This window comes from Piliocolobus tephrosceles, chromosome 16 (genome assembly GCF_002776525.5).
Source record: "Piliocolobus tephrosceles isolate RC106 chromosome 16, ASM277652v3, whole genome shotgun sequence".
Lineage (NCBI taxonomy): Eukaryota > Metazoa > Chordata > Mammalia > Primates > Cercopithecidae > Piliocolobus > Piliocolobus tephrosceles.
In genome coordinates, this window is record NC_045449.1 from 10,621,157 (window position 1) to 10,644,700 (window position 23,544).

The 23,544-nt window shown below is 40.7% G+C and overlaps 1 protein-coding gene across 1 annotated transcript; it reads right to left on the reverse strand.

Annotated features, from left to right (window-relative positions):
• Positions 1-6,448: 6,448 nt before the first annotated feature.
• On the reverse strand, positions 6,449-23,543 carry LOC111525453 (protein SCO1 homolog, mitochondrial). Its single transcript, XM_023190859.3, has 6 exons — positions 23,223-23,543; positions 21,721-21,811; positions 18,771-18,968; positions 17,880-17,972; positions 12,848-12,963; positions 6,449-7,327 (listed from the first exon to the last, which is right to left on the reverse strand). The coding sequence occupies exons 1-6, from the start codon at positions 23,499-23,501 to the stop codon at positions 7,193-7,195; spliced, it is 912 nt and encodes a 303-aa protein (XP_023046627.1). The 5' UTR covers positions 23,502-23,543; the 3' UTR covers positions 6,449-7,192.
• Position 23,544: the final 1 nt, after the last annotated feature.

Consider the following 23,544-nt stretch of genomic DNA (forward strand, 5'->3'; position numbering starts at 1 on the left):
ACCAAAAAAAAAAAAAAAAAAAAAAAAAGAAAAAAAAGAAAAAGAAAAGAAAAAACAGACTGGAATTGAGGAGAGCTGGAGTGGAGCCTGAGACGCTGCATTTCTGGTAAGTTCCCTGGTGGTGTGACACTGCCGGACCATGGACTACACTGAGTAGCAAGGCTGTAGAGGGAGTCCAAGTATTAGCTTTGCTACAAACTTACAGGTAAGTCGCCACTTGGGCCCTTCTTCCTCTGTACAGTGAGGATATCCCAGATGGTGTGTGACACGTCTGACATTGTGATGGCCAAACCACCTCAAGGTCCTCATGAAACCTTGGTGGCCAAGGCTCTCGGTATGACCTCTTGAGACCAGGAGGCTCTTACAGGCATCTACAGAGCTGTCTTGGCCCCTTACCTTTGCGTCATCCTTGAATGGAAAAAGGATCATGGGCTGCCAACTGCAGACCCACCCAGGAATACTTCAGATGGCTCAAGCACAGTGGTAATGTCCCTGGCTTACTCCATCAAAATGCAGCGAACATCACTGGAGCGGTCCAGAGCTTGACTGACAAGGACCAGCTGCTGCTCACCACGGTAGCCAACAAGGAATGTGCCCATCTCTCCTTCAGTTTGCTCCTCCTCAGTGTCGGGGTCCCAGGGCCCTAGAAGCCTCTGAAAGCCTCTGAGCAAACTTCTTTGCCTCTCAAAGCAGTGACAACTTTAGGTCCCGTCCTCCAGCCTGGGGGTCCTAGAGCTATTGATTTCCTGTCCCTTCAAGCGAGGATGAGAAGACACTGTCTCTGGGGCTTAAGTGTGGCTCCTCTGCTCCGTCCACACTACACCCCAGGTCCACGCTCCTACTATCTGCCCCCTGGTTTTGCTGGAGCTTGCTGACACTTCCTCCACGCTGTCTTCTTTCAGGCCTTCTCTCTCCTGGGCAACCTGATGTTGGCATTAGCTTTTATCACTTCCCAAGCTACAGCAAGTTGCTGAGAGCTGTCCAGTGCATTCTCCATATCACAGACTTGCTTTCTTTCAAGCCTGCCTTTTGCAGGGATTCTTTTTCCCCTCCACTTTTCTTTTGGAGTTATAGGGTGCAAACAGTAAAAGGCATACATCTTGAGTTCAAAGTTTAATACGTTTTTATGTATGTAAGTCATCACCCAGTTGAAGCTACTGAACATTTCAATCGCTCTGGTAGCTTTCCTGGCACCGCCCTCTGAATTACTAACCAACCCAGCGCCTGCCGGGGGTAAGCACTATTTTGACTTCTATCACCAGGGGTTAGTTTTCCCTGTTCTCATAGCATCATACTTCATCCTAACACAATTATAACTGTTTTACAAATTTAAAGAAAAAAAAAACACCCAACAATGAGGACAAGTGGGTTAGCCTTTCCAATCTGGTCCAACCTGAATACCGACACCCTGTGTTTGAGACTGGGAAGAGAGGCTTGGTGGGGAGCACTGGCTTTCCCTAGGGTTGTGTCTTCCTTGAACTGGGTGCAAACGTGGACAAAGTCACATGTATCACATGGAGACAACACATCTCCACCACAAACCGCCTCGTAGCTCCTTGAAATCAAAGAACCAAATTATAAACAAGTTTACACTGACTGGATATTTGATGATATTAAGCAAAAACCAAACAACAAAATCCAAGAGCAAAAACAAAAACCTTTTTGCTGTGCTGGTGAAACTGTAGTTCTTTCCCTTCCCCTTCCTCTTTCTTTCTCTTTCTTTCTTCTTTCACTTTTTCTTTTCTTTCTCTTTCTTTCCTTTCTTTCTCTTTCTTTTCTTCTTTCCTTCCTCTTTTACTTTCTTTCTTTTCTCCCTCCTCTTTTTTTGAGACAAGAGTTTTGCTCCTCTTTCTTCTTTTTCTTTCCTTTCTCTTTTCTTTCACCTTTTCCTTCCTTTTTCTCTTTCCTTTCTCTTTGCCTTTCTTCTCCTTTCCTTCCTTTTTCTTTCTCTTTCTTTCTTTCCTTTGTCTCTCTCTCTCTCCCTCCCTCTTTTATTGAGACAAGAGTTTTTCTCTTGTTGCCCAGGCTGGAGTGCAGTCATGTGATCTCACCTCACTGCAACCTCCACCTCCCGGATCCAAGTGATTCTCCTGCCTCAGCCTCCCGAGTAGCTGGGATTACAGGCGCCTGCCACCACGCCCGGCTAATTCTTGTATTTTTAGTAGAGATGGGGTTTCTCCATGTTGGTCAGGCTGGTTTCGAACTCTCAACCTCAGGTGATCTGCCCACCTTGGCCTCCCAAAGTACTGGGATTACAGGCATGAGCCACCGTGCCCAGCCAACTGTGGTTGTTTTAAAAAGACAAAGTTGGTCTCTTTCAGAGGCACATGCTGGGAATGGGCTGGGGTAGCAATGGGTGGGGGTGCAGACAAAATTAAATATTGGTAATTACTGAAGCTTGCTGATGGGTACATCAAGTTAATTAGTTAACTCTTCTTCTTTTTGAATAAGTTTCAAATTTTCCACAATAAAAAAGAAAAAAAAGAAAACTCAAGTTTTCTTTCAGTTAAACATGCACATAAATGTTCTCAAGAAATAGTACACAGAGTGAGTGACTTTAAGACCCCTTATGAAGGGGGACATTAGCATCCTCATGTTGAAGATTGAAAAGAAATACCTCCAAGTATTATTTCTTGGTAGTGGAACAAAAGTGATTTAAAAATTTCTTCCTTCAACTTTTCTGTATACCAAACTTTCTTTACTGAGGATACAGTATGATTATGGAAGAAGAGCTAACAAACTTTCAAATACATTGGAAAAGTGTATAGAAAATAATTACCCCCATAAGGTCTAAAGGTGTTATTAAGGAATATGGGGCTAAAGAGGCTATTGTTTGCATCTTATTAATGAATAGAAATAATCATCCATTTTGTTATAGAGTAATATAACCCCTAACTGGTAAGTAAAAAGCACAAACTAGGCCAGTCGCGGTGGCTCCCGCCTGTAATCCCAGCACTTCGGGAGGCTGAGGCAGACGGATCACGAGGTCAGGAGATCAAGACCATACTGGCTAACACGGTGAAACCCCGTCTCTACTAAAAATACAAAAAATTAGCCAAGCGTGGTGGCACACGCCTGTAGTCCCAGCTGCTTGGGAGACTGAGGAGAATTGCTGGAACCTAGGAGGCGTAGGTTGCAGTGAGCCGAGATTACGTCATTACTGCATTCCAGCCTGGGTGAGAAGAGCGAGTGAGACTCCATCTCAAAAAAAAAAAAAAAAAAAAAAAGTACAAACTAAATGCGTAAAAAATGCTTGTATGGGTGACTGCTCTTTTAAAGGTAGCTCACATACACATACACAAAGATTTAAATTGTGCTAAATATAAAACCAAGAATGGTTTGGGAGATTATGGATGATTTGAAAATATTAAGGTTAATTTCTTTTAAGCATAAACTTAAGAACAATAAAAGCTATTTTAGAAGATCTTACACAGATGCATGTACAATTTAAAATCATTTTACTGGGTACACATTAGCCTCCCAACTCGCATGTTTTACTGGTAGTCAGTAAATCTCACCCTTACACTTAAGATATCAGCTGCTTCATGAACAGCCGGACACATGAACTACATTCATGCCTACTGCATTGATAGGATTCTTGTAATTTTCAAATCAACAAGTGGCATTTCTTAAAATATTAATTCGATTGAAGAGTCTAGTGAAAACACTGTAACCCACCCAGGTAAAGATTTGCAAGTGATATTTCATTGAAAGACAGCCTTGCAGCCGGGTGTGGTGGCTCACGCCTGTAATCCCAGCACTTTAGGAGGACGAGGTGGCAGATCACCTGAAGTCAGGAGTTCAAGACTGACTAGCCTGACCAACATAAAGAAACCCAGTCTCTATTAAAAATACAAAATTAGCCGGGCGTGGTTGCACATGCCTATAATTCTAGCTACTTGGGAGGCTGAGGCAGGAGAATGGCTTGAACCTGGGAGGTGGAGGTTGCAGTGAGCTGAGATTCCGCCATTGCACTCCAGCCTGGGCAACAAGAGTGAAACTCCATCTCAAAAAAGAAAAGAAAAGAAAAGAAAAAAGACAGCCTTCCTTTTGATTTCCCAAGATTCGCAGTTGAAAAAGGTTGCCCCACTGGCATGGCACCTTTGTTTTGGTTGGATTCACATAGTCACCATAAGTGCACGATAGCAGCAGAACAAACAGGAACCTATCTAGAAATTGGGACCTGAATTTTGCACCCTAATTCTCTGAGATTGTCTCCTTGTGCATAAACAGGAACATCTGGAAGACATCACCTCTAAGGTCTCCTTCCCCACTTCTAACATTCTGACTTCAAGCCTTTAAACTTGACATTAGAATGAAGAACAAATAAAAGTTTTCTCCAAAAGTTGCTGTTCCCTTTTTGGATCATTGCACAAGCCTTAACATGCAACAGCTGAGAATGAAGACTGAATTTTATCTAAGAGCAAACAGATCCACACAAATGTTTTCTGGCTTAAAACAGTTAATCTTTTTAAAGATCTGGCCTTTGAGACACTTAATATCTCTCTTGTTAAATGAGAAGAGTCTTTTAGTAAGTTCCTTTCTTGACCAAATTCCTAGGAAAGTCATTCCAATCTTGCAGTTGTTTATTAAGGAACAGGCTATTGTATTAGCTTGCTAGGGCTGCCTTACCAGGTTTGGTGGCTAAAACAAAGACATTTATTTCCTCACAGTTCTGGAGCTTGAAAGGCAAAAATCAAGGAGTCAGCAGGGTTTTTTTTTTCTTTTTTTCTCGCAACCTCTCTCTTGGCTTGTAAGACGGCTGTTTTCTCTCTGGCTTCTCATGGTCATCTCACTGTGTCTCCTACTCTTTTTGAGACGGAGTCTTGCTCTGTCGCCTGGGCTGGAGTACAACGGCGCAATCTCGGCTCACTGCAACCTCCGCCTCCTGGGTTCAAGTGATTCTCTTGCCTCAGCCTCCTGAGTAGCTGGGATTACAGGTGTCTGCCACCATACCCAGCTAATTTTTGTATTTTTTAGTAGAGATGGGGTTTCACCATGTTGGTCAGGCTGGTCTCAAACTCCTGACCTCAGGTGCTCCACCCGTCTTGGCCTCCCAAAGTGCTGGGATTACAGGCATGAGCCACTGCACCCGGCCCTTTGTTTTTTTGAGATGGAGTCTCACTCTTGTTGCCCAGGCTGGAGTGCAAGGACACAATCTCGGCTCACAGCAACCTCTGCCTCCCAGGTTTAAGCGATTCTCCTGCCTCAGCCTCCCAAGTAACTGGGATTACAGGCACCCGCTACCACGCCCGACTAATTTTTGTATTTTTAGGAGAGACGAGGTTTCACCATGTTGGCCAGGCTGGTCTTGAACTCCTGACCTCAGGTGATCCGCCTGCCTCAGCCTCCCAAAGGGCTGGGATTATAGGCGTGAGCCACTGGGCCTGACTGATCTATTAAGAACACCAGTCATGTAGAATTAGGGCCAAGCTAGCAGCCTCATTTTGATTATCTCTTTATAGACTCTATCTCCAATTACAGTCACATTCTGAAGTACTGAGATTAGGGCTTCAATGTATAAAATTTGGGGGACATTATTAAACCTATAACTAGCACAGTTTTTTCTTCACATATTTTGATCTACTTAGGTTTCAGTATTGAGAACTTAAAAACCAAAAGGCCTCTATCATGTACATGTAGAAACACATCGTGTAAAACCAATCTGTTGTCTTTGTTGCATCTTAGGATTTACTGAAAAACTTTCAGAGAACTTTGCCCCTAGGGCAGCAGCTTCTGGTGGAAAAAGACCAAACCCGGGCATCCAGGGCAGTTAAATTTAGAAGCAAAAGCCAAGATTCATTCTATCATTCAATAATCATTTTCTTCAATGGCTGACACACCAAAAGAAGGGTCAAATTTATTTATTTTTAAATTCATTTTAATTAATTTATGTATCTCTACATAGATATATATAGAGAGGGCCTCACTCTGTTGCCCAGGCTGGAATGCAGTGGCGTGATTATAGCTCACTGAAGCCTTGAATTCCTGGACTCAAGTGATCCTCCATTTCAGTCTCCTGAGTAGCCAGACTACAGGCACGTGCCACCATGCCAAAAAAATTTTTTTGTAGAGATGGGGGGGGTCTCACTATGTTGCCCAGGTTTGTCTTGAACACCTAACCTCAAGCAATCCTCAGACCCTGGCCTCCCAAAGTGTTGGGATTATAGGCATTAGCCATTGTGCCAGGCAAGTTATTTCCCCAAAAAACACTTTCTTAAGGGATGGTCCCGGTCCACTAGCATCTGAGTCACCTGGGATATCTGTTATGGAAGCCGGTCTCTGCATGATACTGCGGATTCAGTGAATTCAGCTCTGGGTCTGGGAACCTGCACTTCAGCAAGCATCCCACCCACCTGCCCGCTGGAGCCTGTGGGTCTCTTCCCTGAGAACTGTGTGCAGCCATCTATGTACCCACTCATCACCCATGAAAAAGATCATGCTTGCCTGAACAGCAAAATTGAGTATGTTTATTTTACACAGAGTACAATTCAGTATATGCAGAGAGGTACTCAGCATCACACCCGTGATCAATATCCTCTTTATTTCCATTTGGTGTGTCACTGAAAACCCGGCACACCACTTCGCTAAAAATCACATAACATACCCCGTAGAGAAATCAAACTGATGTTTTTTTTCCCCAAACGATAGACTTCCTCTTCATTAGTCAAATCTGATAGTGATATTCATTAATAAGGAAAACTAAAGCTTTCAAGTATCAACTCTGAATGGCTGACACCCTAATCTGACTGTTATTAGCCACCAAGAACTCAGAAGAGCAAAGAACTCAAGAAGAGGCAAGCAAGAGCACTATGGAAATTATATTCTTTTCCGTGAAATTCAGTCCCACAGCTATTTGAGCAAGGGTCCAAGACAATGGAGAGGCACTGTTTGCAGGCAGAAACGCACTGGCTGTGCCTCGCCCCGCCATGTCCTTTCCGCAGGTGGGTTCTTTACTGGCTTCACTTTAACTTGGTCCTCTGACTTTGGGTTGTAAACTTTACAGTTCCAAGAATCAATTTTGGTTGAACGCAAGGGTAACATCCCCATCCAAAACAGAAATGTTCTCATGATATGAAGGCCATTCTGTAGACTGCAATGTATATATGTTTATATTTATATAAGCTCCTATGCGAGACAAAGTTTCCTTCCTCTTAGCAAGACAATACTGCATCCAGCAACACTGCTTTGGCTAGCTCTTTTTCCTGTATGGCCTCATGTGTGCGACAATTGAAGCAGCTATTTCTCCCTTCCTCTTATTCTGGCCAAAATAATCTAGGAATTCACCATCTGGTCCAACCAAGTACATTATTATTGTGTGATCCACCTGCAGAGAAAAGGGGGGACAGTGTGACAAAGATTACCAAAATAAGCTGCTTATTTTACTGAATGTATCCTGCAAGATAGGAGAACTTTACATTCATGCTTAAATAACCTCTGTAGCATCCATTATTCATGGAATAGGCTTAAGCCTATTATAGCAAATTCCTAACAAAAATTGTCTAAAATCTTTTGTGTCCTAAACATCTGCACTGGTTATTGCTTGTCACAGCTAGAACCTGAAATTCTTTTGGTTTAATCCTTAACACATTTACCCACACACTCTCTGAGAAAAGAATTCACCTCCTAAGAAATAGCTGCTGCAGGCTTTTATAAAGCAGTCAATCTTTGTGGAATAGCAATGCTGTTGAAAAATACCTTCATTTTTGAGTAAGGTATCTCCTCAGACCCTAAACATGTTACGGAGACATCACATGGAATTAAGTGTTGGTGAAAAACTGCTTTCTTTCGTAAGTTCTTGGGTTTATTCCTTTGTTTTAGAAAGAACTGGTTGTCATTCATTACCGCCAAAATTCTGCTTACCATGCTTTATGAGAAGAAATCAGAAAACTAATCACTAGTTTAAATAATCTATAAAGTTGAACAATATTTAGTTTTAATATTAGTAATTCAAACAGAAACAGGAAAAGAAACATTTTTCTCCCCAAGGAAATTTTTGTCTCCTCCACTTGAATAATCCTGTCTGAAATCACTCCATCACCTGGAAAGCAAATCTTCAGAAGCCATAAATGCTGCCCTTCCCCAACCCCCCAGCCCCCGCCGCCAACTCACGGAGTCATCTTAAAAATCACCTGGAAAGCAAATCCTTGGGAGCGTAAACGCTGCTCCCCCCAACCAGAGTCATCTGAAACTCAGCATCCATTTTCCCAGCAAAGTCCTAAAACGGTCCCAGCTCTAACTTTAACTTAGATTAGTCACCAGATTTTTTAGTTAGACACTTTCATAAAATCCAATTTCAAGTGAGATTTGGCACTTAAGAGTCCTTGGAATTTATTGCAGGCTTGATTGCTATTTGGCAAGACAAAGAAAGACAGGAATGTGATTACGAATACCAAACTGGAGACACTGCCCAAATATACCCCAGCATGCATTATATGTCTGTGAGGGTATTATTTTTTATACACACATTCTTAAGACAGCAAATGGAAAGAGCACCTGCCTCCCCACATAAGGAAAGAATGTTCACCAAAAGAGTGCCAACAACTGGATCTCAAGTGCTGTGGGACGATCCACTGTCGGAGCAACACGGGGAGCTCTATTTCTCCACACAATTGATACAGAAATCAGAAGTCAGTCTCCAGTTCTCTCGTCAAGCCTTACTCTGTAGCTTACATCACTCTTTCTCCCTATCTCTTCCTTTTCTCTATTCTCTGTTAAAAAAACAAATTACAATATGTGGGACTTATTTTCTGAGTGTTCTTAATATAAATTACCTTGTAGTACACAACAAAAACATTGTTTTATCTGTATCTGTTGAACTTGTCAGGTCACTCCTCAATATTCCTTTGGGTTGTGACACAGCAAATTGACACTTATTCTAATATAGAGGTCTTCCAAGTTCTAGTACTTCCTTGTATAGAAAAAGGACACTAACATTAACTGACAAATTCTTTCACATGTCATCTTAAGCCATGAAACAGTTATTCTCCTCCTCTACAAATGGCATCACAGGCTGGAGACAGTAAATTATATAATTGCTAAGTGCCAGGCCTAACTTTAAAACCTAGAATCTGTCTAGTTCTAAAGTCCACAAACTTTTATCACCATGTTGCCTCTAGCTCCAATTCTAGTGGAGGGCGGTAACTCAGTTTTTTTAGCGTGCAAGTTACGTTTTAGTGTGAGTTACGTTTTGAAAAGGTAATATATGCACATAGAAAAGGAATATCCAGTAAATGTATTCAGTGAAAATGTCCCTCCCTGTCCTCACACCCAGAGTGCCTCAGTTCCCTTTAGAGGGAACCAATGTCATCAGTTCCTTCCAGAGAAATTCTCCGCATGTACTGTGTGTATATCCACTACCACTTATTTTTTTTATACACAAGTAACAATATATTATAGAGTACTGCTTTCTCATTTAACAATATATTGGACATTGTTCTATATCAGATTACACACAGTAGTTAAAAAATGGTTCCTGGATTTTCAGTCTTTTCTCTTTACAATGCCATAGGGTATATTTGTAGGATAAAGTCCAAAAAGTAGAATCTCTGGCCTAAAAAGTGTATCACTTTAAATGTGAGAGACACTGTTAAACTGCCCTCTGAAGAGGGTGTATGAGTTTAATCCCTATCAACAATGCATGAGACAGCCTGCTGTTCCAAATTCGCTCCTCCAGTACATTTCCTGTTTTTCCAATTTTGACAATATGTTTTCAAATTTCCTGACCACTGCTGAGCTAATAGAAAAATGTTACCTCATTATACAATTCACATTTCTTTTATTAGGAAACTGAACATTTAGGTTTGAAAGCCATTTGTATTCTCTTTTCAACAGTACTTTCTAACTAATACCTATATAATAATTAAGAATTATATATATAAAATACATTAATGTGCAGATCCAGCTTTCTATGGAATCCCAAATATTTGGTATACCCAGTTCCATCAGTCTGAAGAGTCCACTCAAAAGCCAGCAACTTACCTTTTGTTGCTGTTGTTTTAGACTAAGAAAATTTCATTCCATTACATCTCAACGTTAACCTTAAAGGTACCCCCTTACTTCCTGCAGGTCCTTAAATGTTAACAGAAGTTTCCCAAACCATCTTATGGATGAAAATCTGTGACCTCAAGGGACTGAAGTCACACTAATGAAAAGCCTAAGAAGCTGGAGACTGCCTCCCCCTACTGGATGATTTAGCAAATATACAGCAATGAATTCCCCATCGAATTTCATCAAAAGTCAAATTCTTATAGCAGTAGGCCAGTATTTCTAAAAATGGGGCCAAAGATACATTCTACAAGGTCCAAGAAGTCTCCATAAGACTTACATATTTTCATTTTCATTTGTAATTAAAAAAATGAATATCTATATTCTGGATTATCTGTGTTTTGAGTACAAATTTCAGTGCCCAGGCTTGTGTTTGCTTTATGATCTCACTGGCACCTAGCTGTCCACTGCTGTTACAGGCAGACATGAATATGATACATTCTTGCCACATCAATACTAACCAGGCAAGGCAGGCTACACAATTAAAGGTTTCAAAGTATTTTAAATAGAAAATGCAGAGGGGCAGTTGAGTAGAGCTGGGTATATGATAGCAGTCTGACCACAACCCCCTTCCTGCCGTGCGCAGCACTTTGGTTTCAGCAAAATCGCTTGTCACTGTAACTGAATGTTTTCAATTTAAGTTCTGCAGGCTGTTTACGTTTATTTGTACAACTTCTTTCTGATTTATGACTTTCTGACTCTGAGTTATGAGTTCTAAGCGTAAGACTATGGAGTGTTACCTAGTTTAGGACTGAATACATTTAAACAATTTAATATAACTCATTTAATGCTGGAAATCAGACTGATGAGCTCATCTATTCCTGCTGTCATCATCAGATAAACTCCAAACCAGTTAACACAATTCTCTGTAAAAAAGAAGTCTGGAAAATCCTTTTCCTATGGCTTCCTCTCGTGGCCACTGTGGCTCTCTGCGCTTCTCTCCTTCTGCTAGAGCAGCAAGAGGAAAACAGAGGACGGTCCCTCTACTTTCCTTACAATTAAGGCTTAAGGAAAAATGCTCATTTTTCTCATCTTTTACTCCAAAGAATCCAAGTTTCCCTAATTCTACAAGGTAGCACAACTGGAAGACAAGATTACTGTGTAGGCTTAATTAAGGCAAACGGGCCAGAAGCTTGCTTTTAATTTCGGCTGTAGGCTCCAGGAACGCATGTGTTCCAGGTTCAAAGGGACAGAGAAACCACGGTTGGCTGTCGAGACAAAGCACTGCACTGAGACATCCCGCCCCCTCTGCATCTCACTCTTCAGACGGGCCATGGGGAACTGCTGGATCAGTGATTCACAGTCTTGGCCATCTTTCTTTCTATAAAGACAGCTTCACAGCTAGAAAGATCTTATGATTACCCTGCCCAAACAATATTACAGAAAAAACAGAGTATGACAACTAAGAAAAAAACTGAAATAATGCTAAAATACAATGCCGACTCTTAATGTGATAGGAGAAAAATGTCCAAATTGAGAAGAAAATTGGTGGATCGTGGTGGTGCTAATGCCCGTTTTTGGTGCTTCACTGCGAAACCACTGACAAGAAAAGAAACACAGTAACTTGGGCATGACCCTAAGGCTTCTGGGGCAGTGCTGATGAATATGAGGATAGTTCATATAAGAGCTACACCAGTACAACAGAATTTCTGTTCCTTATCATTAAAAAGCACACATTTAACACCTAACTGTCCAAGGCATATAGTCAATGGGCAAATAAACCTTTTATCTTTTGCTTTTCAGAATTCTCATTCAACCTAAAAATGCAGTTCTCCATGGCCTAAAACTGGTTCTCCAAAAGAACAATTTCTGATACCTCTACACTGGGGACACAGTGAGAACCAATACAATCTCTTCAAAATCAGTGTTGTTCCAAATGATGGCTTCTCTTTATTTACAACATGGCACCCAAGTATCTGCTTTTAAATTCCCCTAAAATCCTATATGTCACTATAAGAGAAAAACAGGCAACTGAATTATGAGAATAGTGAATACAAATCAGACCATCATCTTTTAAAAAGCATGCTTCTGGCTGGGCGCAGCGGCTCAGGCCTGTCATCCCAGCACTTTGGGAAGCTGAGGCGAGCAGTGCAGATCACCTGAGGTCAGGAATTCCAGACCTCTTGGCCTCGCCTGGCCAACATGACAAAACTCCTTCCCTACTAAAAATAAAAAAATTAGCCGGGCACACGCCGGTAATCCCAGCTACGCGAGAGACTGAGGGAGGAGAACTGCTTGAATCCGGGAGGCGGAGGTCGAAGTGAGCCGAGATCATACCACTGCACTCCAGCCTGGGTGATGAAGTGAGACTCCATCTCAAAAATAAATAAAAAGTAAAAAACATGCTTATATTATCCTTTCAAATATTCAAAATTCCTAAGGAGGCTGGGTGCGGTGGCTCCTGCCTGTAATACCAGCACTTTGGGAGGCTGAGGTGGGTAAGGCCAGGAGTTCGAGATCAGCCTGGCCAACATGGTGAAACCCCGTCTCTCCCAAAAAATATAAAAAAAGTAGCCAGGTGTGGTGGCATGCACCTGTAATCCCAGCTACTCAGGAGGCTGAGGTAGGAGAATCGCTTGAATCTGGGAGGCGGAGGTTGCAGTGAGCCAAGATCGTGCTACTGCACTCCAGCCTAGACAACAGAGTGAGACTCCATCTCAAAAAAAAAAAAAAATTCCTAAGGACTTTGCAAAAATCTTAGGTTTTCTCTCTTCTCAGAGGCCAGTCAGTCATTGAAAGTCTTATGACTATTTGGGATCTAGGAGCTGGTCCATGGGTTAAAACTGGAGCATTTACTCACTATGTAGTCTTCATCTTCGTCCTTGGGGCCAGGGCTGTAATACACTCGGTATGCTCTGGCCACCTGATCGACTTCTTCTCTTGTGCCAGTCAAGCCAACCAGTTTGGGAGAAAATTCTAAATAAAAAATGAGAGAGACAGTGAAAAATGAGAAGCTAAAACAACCATCTCTACTTCAAAAAATATACCAGTTGTAAAGCAGCTCTACTGCTACTTTCTTCCTGTGAGTCCCCAAACATTTCTTCACGATTCAAAGGAAAAGGAGAAGAAATTCACAAAGAACAAACGAAAATTCTCCTTCGTAATATATAAGTCAAAAACTATCTAGTAAAGACCTGGAGGGAATATTTTCTAATTACTTAAATCACATTTAAATTGATTTTAAAAAATTAGTTACATGTAGCTCTGAGATACACTAAAGCCTAAAAATATTATCATAGATTAACCACTATAACTTTTCATGGCATCATATGAGGAAAAAAATTTGCTTCACAACTAAGTTCATACCAGGTCGAAAACCTGCATCTTATTTTCCTGCAAATAATTTCAACACAAGTATCAAGTTCTACTCTTTACTTCTGATAAAAAAAAAGAAAAAGAAAAAACCAGTCAATTAATTAATACTAGTCATTTCCAAATCACAATCATAACAAAGTTCTGAAATAAGGGCAAATCATTCATAGCATGTATCTGCTATTAAGTTTTTGGAATTTATGTAAGTGAACTGGTAGAGGCCACTGAAAACAACCGGATTCATCAAACTACTGAAATGACAGCCCAACATTTAACAACAGTTCCTTCTTCTAAAGGTACAGAAGCCAATTTTTGTTCCTTGGATGAACTCATCAATCTAAATGAGAAATTGTTCAGATTCTGAAAAGACAGGCTTTTTTTTTTTCCCACTCTGAGTAAATAAAGAGAAAGGTAAATGAAGCCTGAGTTAGCTGTACAAACTTTTTTAAAAATTAAATTGCTGAAACTGCATTTCTTTCTAAATACCAAGTTAAAGTTTACAAAATCTCCCCAAAATGCAACTAGTAATGACTACATCATCAATCACTATGTGCTGTTGAAAATTACCATAAAGTTTGGTGTTTTGGTTAGGTACAGCAACTCAAATGTCTACTCATTTGGGGATATTATGGTTTGGTTAGTAATACGTGATTTTTGCCAATACAACACGTTTAAATTGAAGACTGTGCATAACTCAATGAGTTCATAACTATCTGGTTTTTATTGTTTCATGAAATGACTATACTATTGCCCAAATTTCTGACAAACCTATAAAGTGTAGAAATAAATTATGCTTAAGTATACGTAGTAAAAACTCCAAACTTCAAAAAGAAAACATAAACCTTTGTAACCTTGGGTTAGACAAAGATTTCTTACACATCAAACCAAAAGCACGATATTAACAGGACACACTGATAAATTTGAACTTCATTAAAACAAGGCACTGTTAAGAGACTGAAATGACAAGCCACAGACTGGTAGAAAATATCTGCAAATCACATACCTAACTTGTATCCAGAATATAAATAATACATATACACATACATGCGAAAACAAAGAACTCCATAAAAAGCGGTCAAAAGATATGAACAGACACTTCACTAAAGGTAACACAGATGGCAAATAAGAGCATAAAAAGAAGCTTAACATTAACAGTCATTAACAAAATGTATGCTAAAATCACAATGAGATATCACTAAGCACCTACTAGAGTGGCTAAAGTTAAAAAGACTGGCCACACCAAGAGTGGTGATGCTGTGGCAGAGCTGGGACTCTCATATACTGCTGGCAGGAATGCAGAAATACACCATTTTGGAAAACAGGGTCTCAGTGTCTTAGAAAGTTAAAATACACCTACCATATGATCCAACCATCCCTATCCTAATTACTTGAAAGAAATGAATGTCCACACAAAAACATGTACATAAATGTTCTTAGCAGCTTTATTTATTCTTAGCAGCCAATAAATGCAAAAAACACAAATGTCCATCGGTGAACTATTAGTCAGCAACGAAAAGCAATGGACTATGATACACAGAAAGTGCAGACTAATCTTTATCAACAGAAAGCAGTTCTGCAGACAGGAGATTGGGGAGGGAAAAAGGGAGGGGTTAAAAAGGGCAAAGGAAAACTTTTAAGGGTAACAGGTTATGTTCATTTTCTTGACTGTGGGATGGTTTCAGTTACAAAAGGCAACAAATTATATACTTCAAATACCTATACTTTATTGCATGTCAATTATACTTTAATAGATGTGTTAGAAGTAATTATACATACAGCAGATCCTTCATAAAATATATTTTTAAATAACCTCAAAGTTTTAGAAGGTATGTATTTGAATGTGTCATATAATAAATATAAATATAAAACTATTCTTTAGTGCTTTTAACCAGTTATTAAATCAATGTTAACACAATTAAAATTCAGATTCCTGATTTTTAAGCACATATGCTGAACTTGAGTCTTGAGAAATTAAACTTGCCCACTCTCACAGCTGAATTAGAACCTAAGCATCCACTCTCAATTCTACTATAATTTGCAGTCTTTACAAGTGCCTAACAGCTTTTAAACAGCATACAGAGATGTTTGATTGAAATTCCGCCATTGAAAGTAATGCCTTCCTTAGAAGCAGAAAAAACAATCCTAAAATTCCTATAAAACCACAACAGACCCCTAATAGCCAAGGCAATCTTAATCAAAAAGAACAAAGTTGGCAGGATCACACTACCTGACTCTAAAACATAGTACAAAGCCATAGTAAACAAAACAGCATGGTACTGGCATAAAAACAGACACACAGATCAATGGGAACAGAATAGAGAACCAAGAAATTAAGCCAACTGATTTCTGACACAGACACCAAAAATATACGCTGGGAAAGGACAGTCTCTTCAAGAAACGGTGCTGAAACTAGATCCCTATTTTTATCATATACAAAAATCAAATATAAATGTAGGAAAGACAAATGTAAGACCTGAAACTATAAAATTAGTAGAAGAAAACATAGGGGAAACACTTCAGGACATTAATCTGGGAAAAAATTTTATAGACAAGGCCTCAAGAGCACAGGCAACAAAAGCAAAAATAGGCAAATGGGATTATATCAAAACAAAAAGCTTCTGCACAGCAAAGGAAACAATAAATAGAAGGAACTCAATCAACTCAACAGCAAAAACAAAAATAACATTTTTTAAAAGGGCAAATGATCTAAATAGGCATTTCTCAAAAGAAGGCATACAAATGGCCAACAAGTATACGAAAAAATGCTCAACATCACCAATCACCAGGGAAACGCAAATCAAAACCACAATTAGGCATCTCATCCCAATTTTAATGACTATCACCAAAAATACAAAAAAATAACCAATGCTGACAATGACTCAGAACAAAGATACCTCATATACACTATTGATGGAAATGTAAATTAGTATAACCATTGTGGATAGCAGTATGGAGGTTCCTCAAAAAACTAAAAACAGAACTGCAATACAATCCAGGAATCTCACTACCGGGTATATATCCAAAGGAGATGAAAACAGTATATTGAAGAAACGTCTGCATTCCCATGTTTACTACAGCACTAATCACAATAGCCAAGATATGAAATCCAACAGTACTCATCAACAGGTGAATGGATAAAGAAAATGCGGTATACATACATCATGGAATACTACCCAGCCATATGAAAGAATGAAATCCTGTCATTTGTGGCAGTGGAGATGAGCCTGGAGGATACTATTAATATGTTAAATGGGCCGGGCGCGGTGGCTCAAGCCTGTAATACCAGCAATTTGGGAGGCCGAGGTGGGTGGATCACGAGGTCAGGAGATCTAGACCATCCTGGCTAACACGGTGAAACCCCGTCTCTACTAAAAAATACAAAAATCTAGCCGGGCGAGGTGGCGGGTGCCTGTAGTCCCAGCTACTTGGGAGGCTGAGGCAGGAGAATGGCGTAAACCCGGGAGGCAGAGCTTGCAGTGAGCTGAGATCCGGCCACTGCATTCCAGCCCGGGCGACAGAGCGAGACTCCGTCTCAAAAAAAAAAAAATATATGTTAAATGAAAAAAGTCAGGCACAGAAAGATAAATACTGTATGTTCATATTCATATGCAGAAGCTAAAAAAGTTGATCTCATAGAAGTAGAGAGAAGAACTGTGGATACTAGAGGCTGGAAAGTGTAGGGGAGGATAGGGACTCTGTACCCCATAAATACGTACAACTGTTATATGTCAATTAAACAACAGTTGTGTGTTCGTCATAGTAAATGTTTTATTTATTTTTAAGACGGAGTCTAGTTCTGTTGCCCAGGCTGGAGTTCAGTAGAGTTATGTCTGCTCACTGCGACCTCTGCCTCCTGGGTTCATGCAATTCTCCTGCCTCAGCCTCCCGAGTAGCTGGGATTACAGGCGCGCAGCACCACGCCTACCTAATTTTTGTATTTTCTAGAGACGGGGTTTCACCATGTTGGCCAGGCTGGTCTCAAACTCCTGACTTAAGGTGATCTGCCCACCTTGGTCTCCCAAAGTGCTGGGATTACAGGCATAAGCCACCATGCCTGGCCTGTCACAGCAAATGTTTTAAATTTATAAAACATGTGCTGAGTTCAAAATACGTTTATATTTAATTATTCATCTTTAATCTCCCAATGAACATACTTCCAGAATATATGTTTGTCCTAATTTTACCAAGAAGAGAATGAGTTACAGCACTGGAATTAGAAGCAATATGTCCTTATTCTCAACTCAAGGCTCGATTAACTTAGTTGAAACATGAAGGCCAAGTTCAAATCCTTTCTCTGTGACAAAACATAAAGAGCACTGCATCAGGAATTGAGAAACCCGTTTCTTACTTATGCCCTGACTATCCACAATAATAATTCCTAGCTTCATCTTTTTATTTGCCCACAAAATTGGTGATAATACCATTTGTCCTATTTCACAAGGCACTGTAAGGTTCAAATGAACTGATATTCCAAAAACTTTAAAGCTAAATAAATGTGAAGTATTATTTAAAAAACATACCTTTCACATACTTTGCGATGGCTTCTTTTGTGTCCCTCTCTGGGTCAATGCTGATGAAAAGTGGAGTTAGATCTGGCAGAGTTGTAATGCTATCTGAAAGAGAGTTCCAATTAGTCCGTATTCACACCCTAAGGGGAAAGACAAAGAAAACCAGCTATAACAGTAGAGTAGGGGACGTGCTGGACAGCTAGGTGTTTTGAAAACAGATGGACATCTTAACATTCAGGTGAAGAGGAAGACGACGGGGAAGGGTATGGGGATGGGATGGCCTTTAGGAGGAGCAGACTCATACACAGTAGTATTGTCTGTGGTGGATAATACAAGGTTACATATCCTGTCAACTGCCTGTACCGGTGCGTAAGTGTTCTTCCCCTGGATAATGTCATGTGGCTATCTTATCTCTTAATCTGCTCCAGTATCTGTAGTTTTTTTCACTCCCACCATATCTCAAGGGCAAGAAGGCAAACTGTTAATAAGAACTGAATATCCTGAAATAATACACTTTATGGAGGCACCCTTCCTTCTTAATGGTATTAGTAAAATGCCACTGACAGCAAACCATTGCAAAGATTTCCTAATTTAATTGTCACAATCAGTGGGGAAGAGGCAATGGTGGCCTCAGTGATGCAATAAAAGAAGGGACACAAAAGCCGAGTTAAGGGAGACACACTGACATTTTTAAGGGATCTAACATTTCACATCAAAACAAGCTTCCTTCAGTGGAGAACAAGGTCACAAGACTCAAAGTAACAAACAAGCCAAATGCTGAGATTTTATGTTCTTACAAATCACATAACTGCAAAACCCCACCTAACAATAATACAAGAATGTGAAAAACCTAGTAACATTAAGTAAACATATACTTTGTATAATTAGTGACGGCTTTCTTACCTATTTCATCCACGACTTGAATCATCTTTTCTAGTTCTTCTGGACAGACATCAGGGCAATGAGTGAAGCCAAAATAAATCAATAACCACTGACCCAAGTAGTCCTTGTCAGTTTTATGCTCCCCAGTATGAGTTGTGAGGGAAAATGGTCCCCCAAGTAAAGGCTTGCCGATCTGTCGCTGCCGTTCCTTCTCTAACTCTTAAGGAGACACAAACATACACATCAAAAAAAAGTCAGTGTAACCAGAGGTACTCAAATACCTGTCATATGGCCAGTACTATGTTACTCATGGTGGGGGCACAAAATGTGGAAAAGATAGTTTGTTTTCCAGAAGCTAAAAAAATCTTTTGAGAAAAATAAGCACAAAACATTAAAACAAAATCAAATGAAATACTATGGTATGTTGTAAAAAAGGAAACAATATTTCTTCTTTTTCAGGAACAATTCAGTCCTAAGCCATTAGGTGTGTCCATGCTGGGGGCAGGGAGGGGCCGCAGTGGCCTACAGCTGCATGTCTGAACCCAAGTGGGGTACGGGGGGTGGCCTGGCATATGAAGTCTGATCCTGCGTGGGGAGGTGAGAGTGGCGATGGGACCTTAGTTACACACAGGAAATTGATGAAATAAATGAACATATTAAAGACAAGAGAGTTACAATACGAAATGGAGTCAACTATGGAGAGGAAGAAAGCTAGGCTGAACCCTGTAGTACTGGAAATACACTGGAGGTACTAGTGTGAGCTTCTATCTATATAGATATAAAATAAATATAGACGTACATAAATACATCTATTTTCTCACCATGTCCACTGAGAGGACCACGGAGCAGACACACTCCAAGAACGATGAGCCCAGAACCTGACTTCTAAACATCATTCTTCACTAAAAGGAAACAGTTTTTTGGAGAAATGGCTGATACCAGGGTTGCGGCAAAGAAAGTGGAAAATGAGGCTGGAACCTCTTGTTGTGGCAGAAGGAAAGCAGAACTCAGAGAACATGTCAAAGCCACAGAAGCCTGCTGCAAGGGGGCTCCCGCTGATCAATCTGGGACAACTTGGGCATCAAAATAAAGAGATTATGGACTGCAAGTGAATGAATATACAGCAAACAAGTCCACAGATACAAATAAATGAGTGCATTGATAGTGTGATGGGGAACAGAAAATTTAAGTATACATATGCCAATACAAATCACGAAAGACCATTAATTACATGAGTAACTTCTCAGTAGAAAACTTGTTAGACACACATTAATCAAGTGATCAAACTGGACATTATCAGTAATGAGACAACTGGTACTATGTGGTATCTGACCAGATGCAAGGAGAATACGGCATCACTTTTGTGATATTCCTGCCAAAGGTGAACAACCCGAATGACCTGAATGAGGAAACATCAGACAAATCCAAGCTAAGAGGCATTCTGCAAAATAACTCTCCTGTAACTGTCAAAGCTGTCAAGATCGTGGGAGTCAGTTGAAGTCTGGGAAATTGTTACAGATGAAGGAGGCTAAGGTGAACAACTAGGTACAAGGTGGTGTGGTTCTGAAACGGATGAAACGGATGTCTTTTGCTATGAAAGACGTCAAGTAGCAAAACCTGGAAGACTGAACTGTAATCCAGCCTGGGCAACAGGAGCGAAACTCTGTCTCAAAAACCAACCAAACAAACAAAACCCTATCTGAAGACTGAACAGGAGCAAAACATCAGTGTTAATTTTCTAATTTTGATGGTTGTATTGTGGTTACGTTCGAGAAGGTCCTTGTTTGTAGGAAATACACCAAAAAGTGTTTGGAGCTGATGAGGCAACATATCAGCAAATAAATACTCTCAAATTATTTAGGAAGAGTTTTAAGATTATTTCATAACACATTTTTTAAATACAACAAATGCTAGAACTGCACTTGAAATTCCAAACTAAAGTCAAAAAAAGCTTCCATATTCTAGAATTTTCCTGCCACAACTTTCCTGGCTTTTCTTTGTGAAACTAAAGGAACTTACTGCTTATTAGACTATGAAAATCTTACCAAGACTACTTATTATGCCAAAGAGTCTGATATCTATATATGCACGTATATCAGTACAAAACTTACACTGCTAAGTTCCCAAAGCCTATGAATTCCCAGATTTAATCATTGGCCTTTGTCTATAATGTTATCAAAAGAGACTCCAAAGAATGGAAAGATTTAAGCAATACTTTAAAGATTTACCTAAAACCTCTAAACCAAACCTTAGAGAAGTCCTAGGATATTCACTAAAATACAAAGTTCTTATAAACAATTTCTAAATATTTCAAGATGCTAATCCAGAGTAGTTCCTAGTACTTCCTGACCAGGCTCTCTTCACCACCCCCTCATCCACAGAGGGCATGCAGTATCTACTCGCACCATGCTTCTTGCCTGATCCCTAGGAAGCCTGCTCAAATCCCAAGGCTGGGCCTTGCTTTTGCTCTCAGAACATGCTAAGCTTCCTTCTAACCTGTCAGAACCGCATCTAGTAAAATCCTTTACTTCTGTGTCAGTTTCCCTGCCGTGTGCACCTCAAAGGCTGGAGTGCATCTTAGTCATCTTTGTACCCTCCAGATTTCATCTTGTCCAGTCAAAGCTATCCACAGTATATCTTTTAACACTCTTATGCAGTGGTATCCTAGCTTGGGTCCTGGAACAGATAAAAGACGCTGATAGAAAAACAAGTGAAATCCAAATAGAAGCTGTAATTTAATAGTTGTGTGCCATTTTAAATTTCTTAGTTATGAAAAATGTGCCATGGTTATATAAGATGTTAATATTAGGGGAAGCTGGGTGAAAGGTATATAGAACCTATGCTATCTTTGCAATCTTTTTTGGTAAATCTAAAGTTGTTTCAAAACAAAAAGCTTAAAAACAACGAAAAAGGTGTTAGTCCATAGCCAGGAAGAACTTTATTTAGGGCTGATCAGATGACAGCTACTTACTCTCTGCCTTTTCTTTCTTCATGTACTTCATTCCAGCCAGTAAAGCTCCTCCAATAGCAAATGTGATTGCTAAAGACTTCCAGGAAACAGGCTACTAGGGCAGGGATTTCAAACATAAAAATTCTAGTAAGATGCAAACATTTAACCATATAAACTTATGACAGTAGTTTTTAATACATATACACACAGGCCATGATGTTGTTAAATGTCCAAAATGTTTCAGAGATGAGAAAAAGCTCAAAGTTTCTGTGGATGCAGTTAGGTCTGGGATCTGAATTACAAAGACAGTCATCTCCAAGGGAAAGTTCCCTAAGTCAGTTTCTCTTCATGTTTAAAAAACAAACAAACAAAAATACAACCTCAAGTACCATGATTGTTACTATGTGTGACCCTGGCTCCAATCCTGACTTAAAAACCAATTATGGCCCGGCGTCGTGGGTCACACCTGTAATCCCAGCACTTTGGGAGGCTGAGGTGGGTGGATCACCTGAGGTCCGGAGTTTGACACCAGCATGGCCAACATGGTGAAATCCCATCTCCGCTAAAAATACAAAAATTAGCCGGGCGTGGTAGCAGGTCCCTCTAAACCCAGCTACACCGGAGGCTGAGGCAGGAGAATTGCTTGAACCGGGGAGGCGGAGGTTGCAGTGGGCCGAGATCGGGCCACTGCCCTCCAGCCTGGGCAACAGAGCAAAACTCCGTCTCAAAACAAAATAAAAACCAAAAATCCAAAAACACACACACAAAAAACCATTATCTGTTTATGCTGATACTGAGAATATAAACAAATGAAACGAAATTTGGGAGGTTAACCTAACTCTGGCTTCCAGAAGTAACAAAGCCAAAGTACAAGAGGCACCTAAAAGTGGAGCTTCCTGCAAATTACCGCCATTATTTCTTTGTACCCTTATTCAACTCCCCAAATGAGGAAGAAGTTGGCCAAGTAGGCCTAACTCATTAACCTTCCCGCAGCTCCGAAAACCCACTTCTCTTACCACAGGATAGTGGCTCTCAAGTTCTTTCTGGGTCAGAACTGGAACTCGAGAGAACCCCAAGGAAAAGGCACATCCACACATAACTAAGTTCCACTTTTTGTTTCAATTTCAACGTATACATGGAACTCTGGATGAGGTTCAAGTGACAAATTATAAAAGTCCTCTGACTCCTCAATCACAGTCAACTTTAGGTCCACACCCTTAAGAAAACCTGAAACTTAATTTTTTTTTTTGGTGGAAACATTAACATAAAATCCAAGTCCAGGCATCCAGCCACGTGGAGAGGGTGTAAGTAAGGTCTCAAGTTCTCTCTGGAGAACTGGGACTACCGGCAAAGCACGGGAAATGCAGGATGAAATTCCACGACGCAGGTAACGCGCCCAAGCTGAGGACAACTTTAGGGGAGGCGGAGTAGTGTCTGAGGTTAGTTACGACCAAGTGGGATGTGGCGGCTGGGCTGGCCTACAGCAGCGACGAGCACCAGAAGGGTTCCAGGTGTGCACTCACCCCGGGCTTCGAGGGGCGCGCGGAGTCTCTGGGGCCCTTCTCCGACCACGGGGGTGGGGGTGGCGGCTTCGCCGTGCTGAGGGGCCGGCTTCCTAAGCAGTAGCCAGGGAGCCCCGAGGCACGCCACACCTCCGCTTGCCGCACGCAGAACTGCCTCAGCAAGACTCTCGCACTCCCCTCGGCTGGGCCCCAAAGCTCGAGTCCGCGAGGCAAGAAGCGCCAAAGTTGGCCACCCAGAGGCCGCATAACTCGTCCGGGTACTAGGACCAGCATCGCCATGGGGTATCCTTTGACCCTCCCCGCGATTTCCGGTAACGTTTCG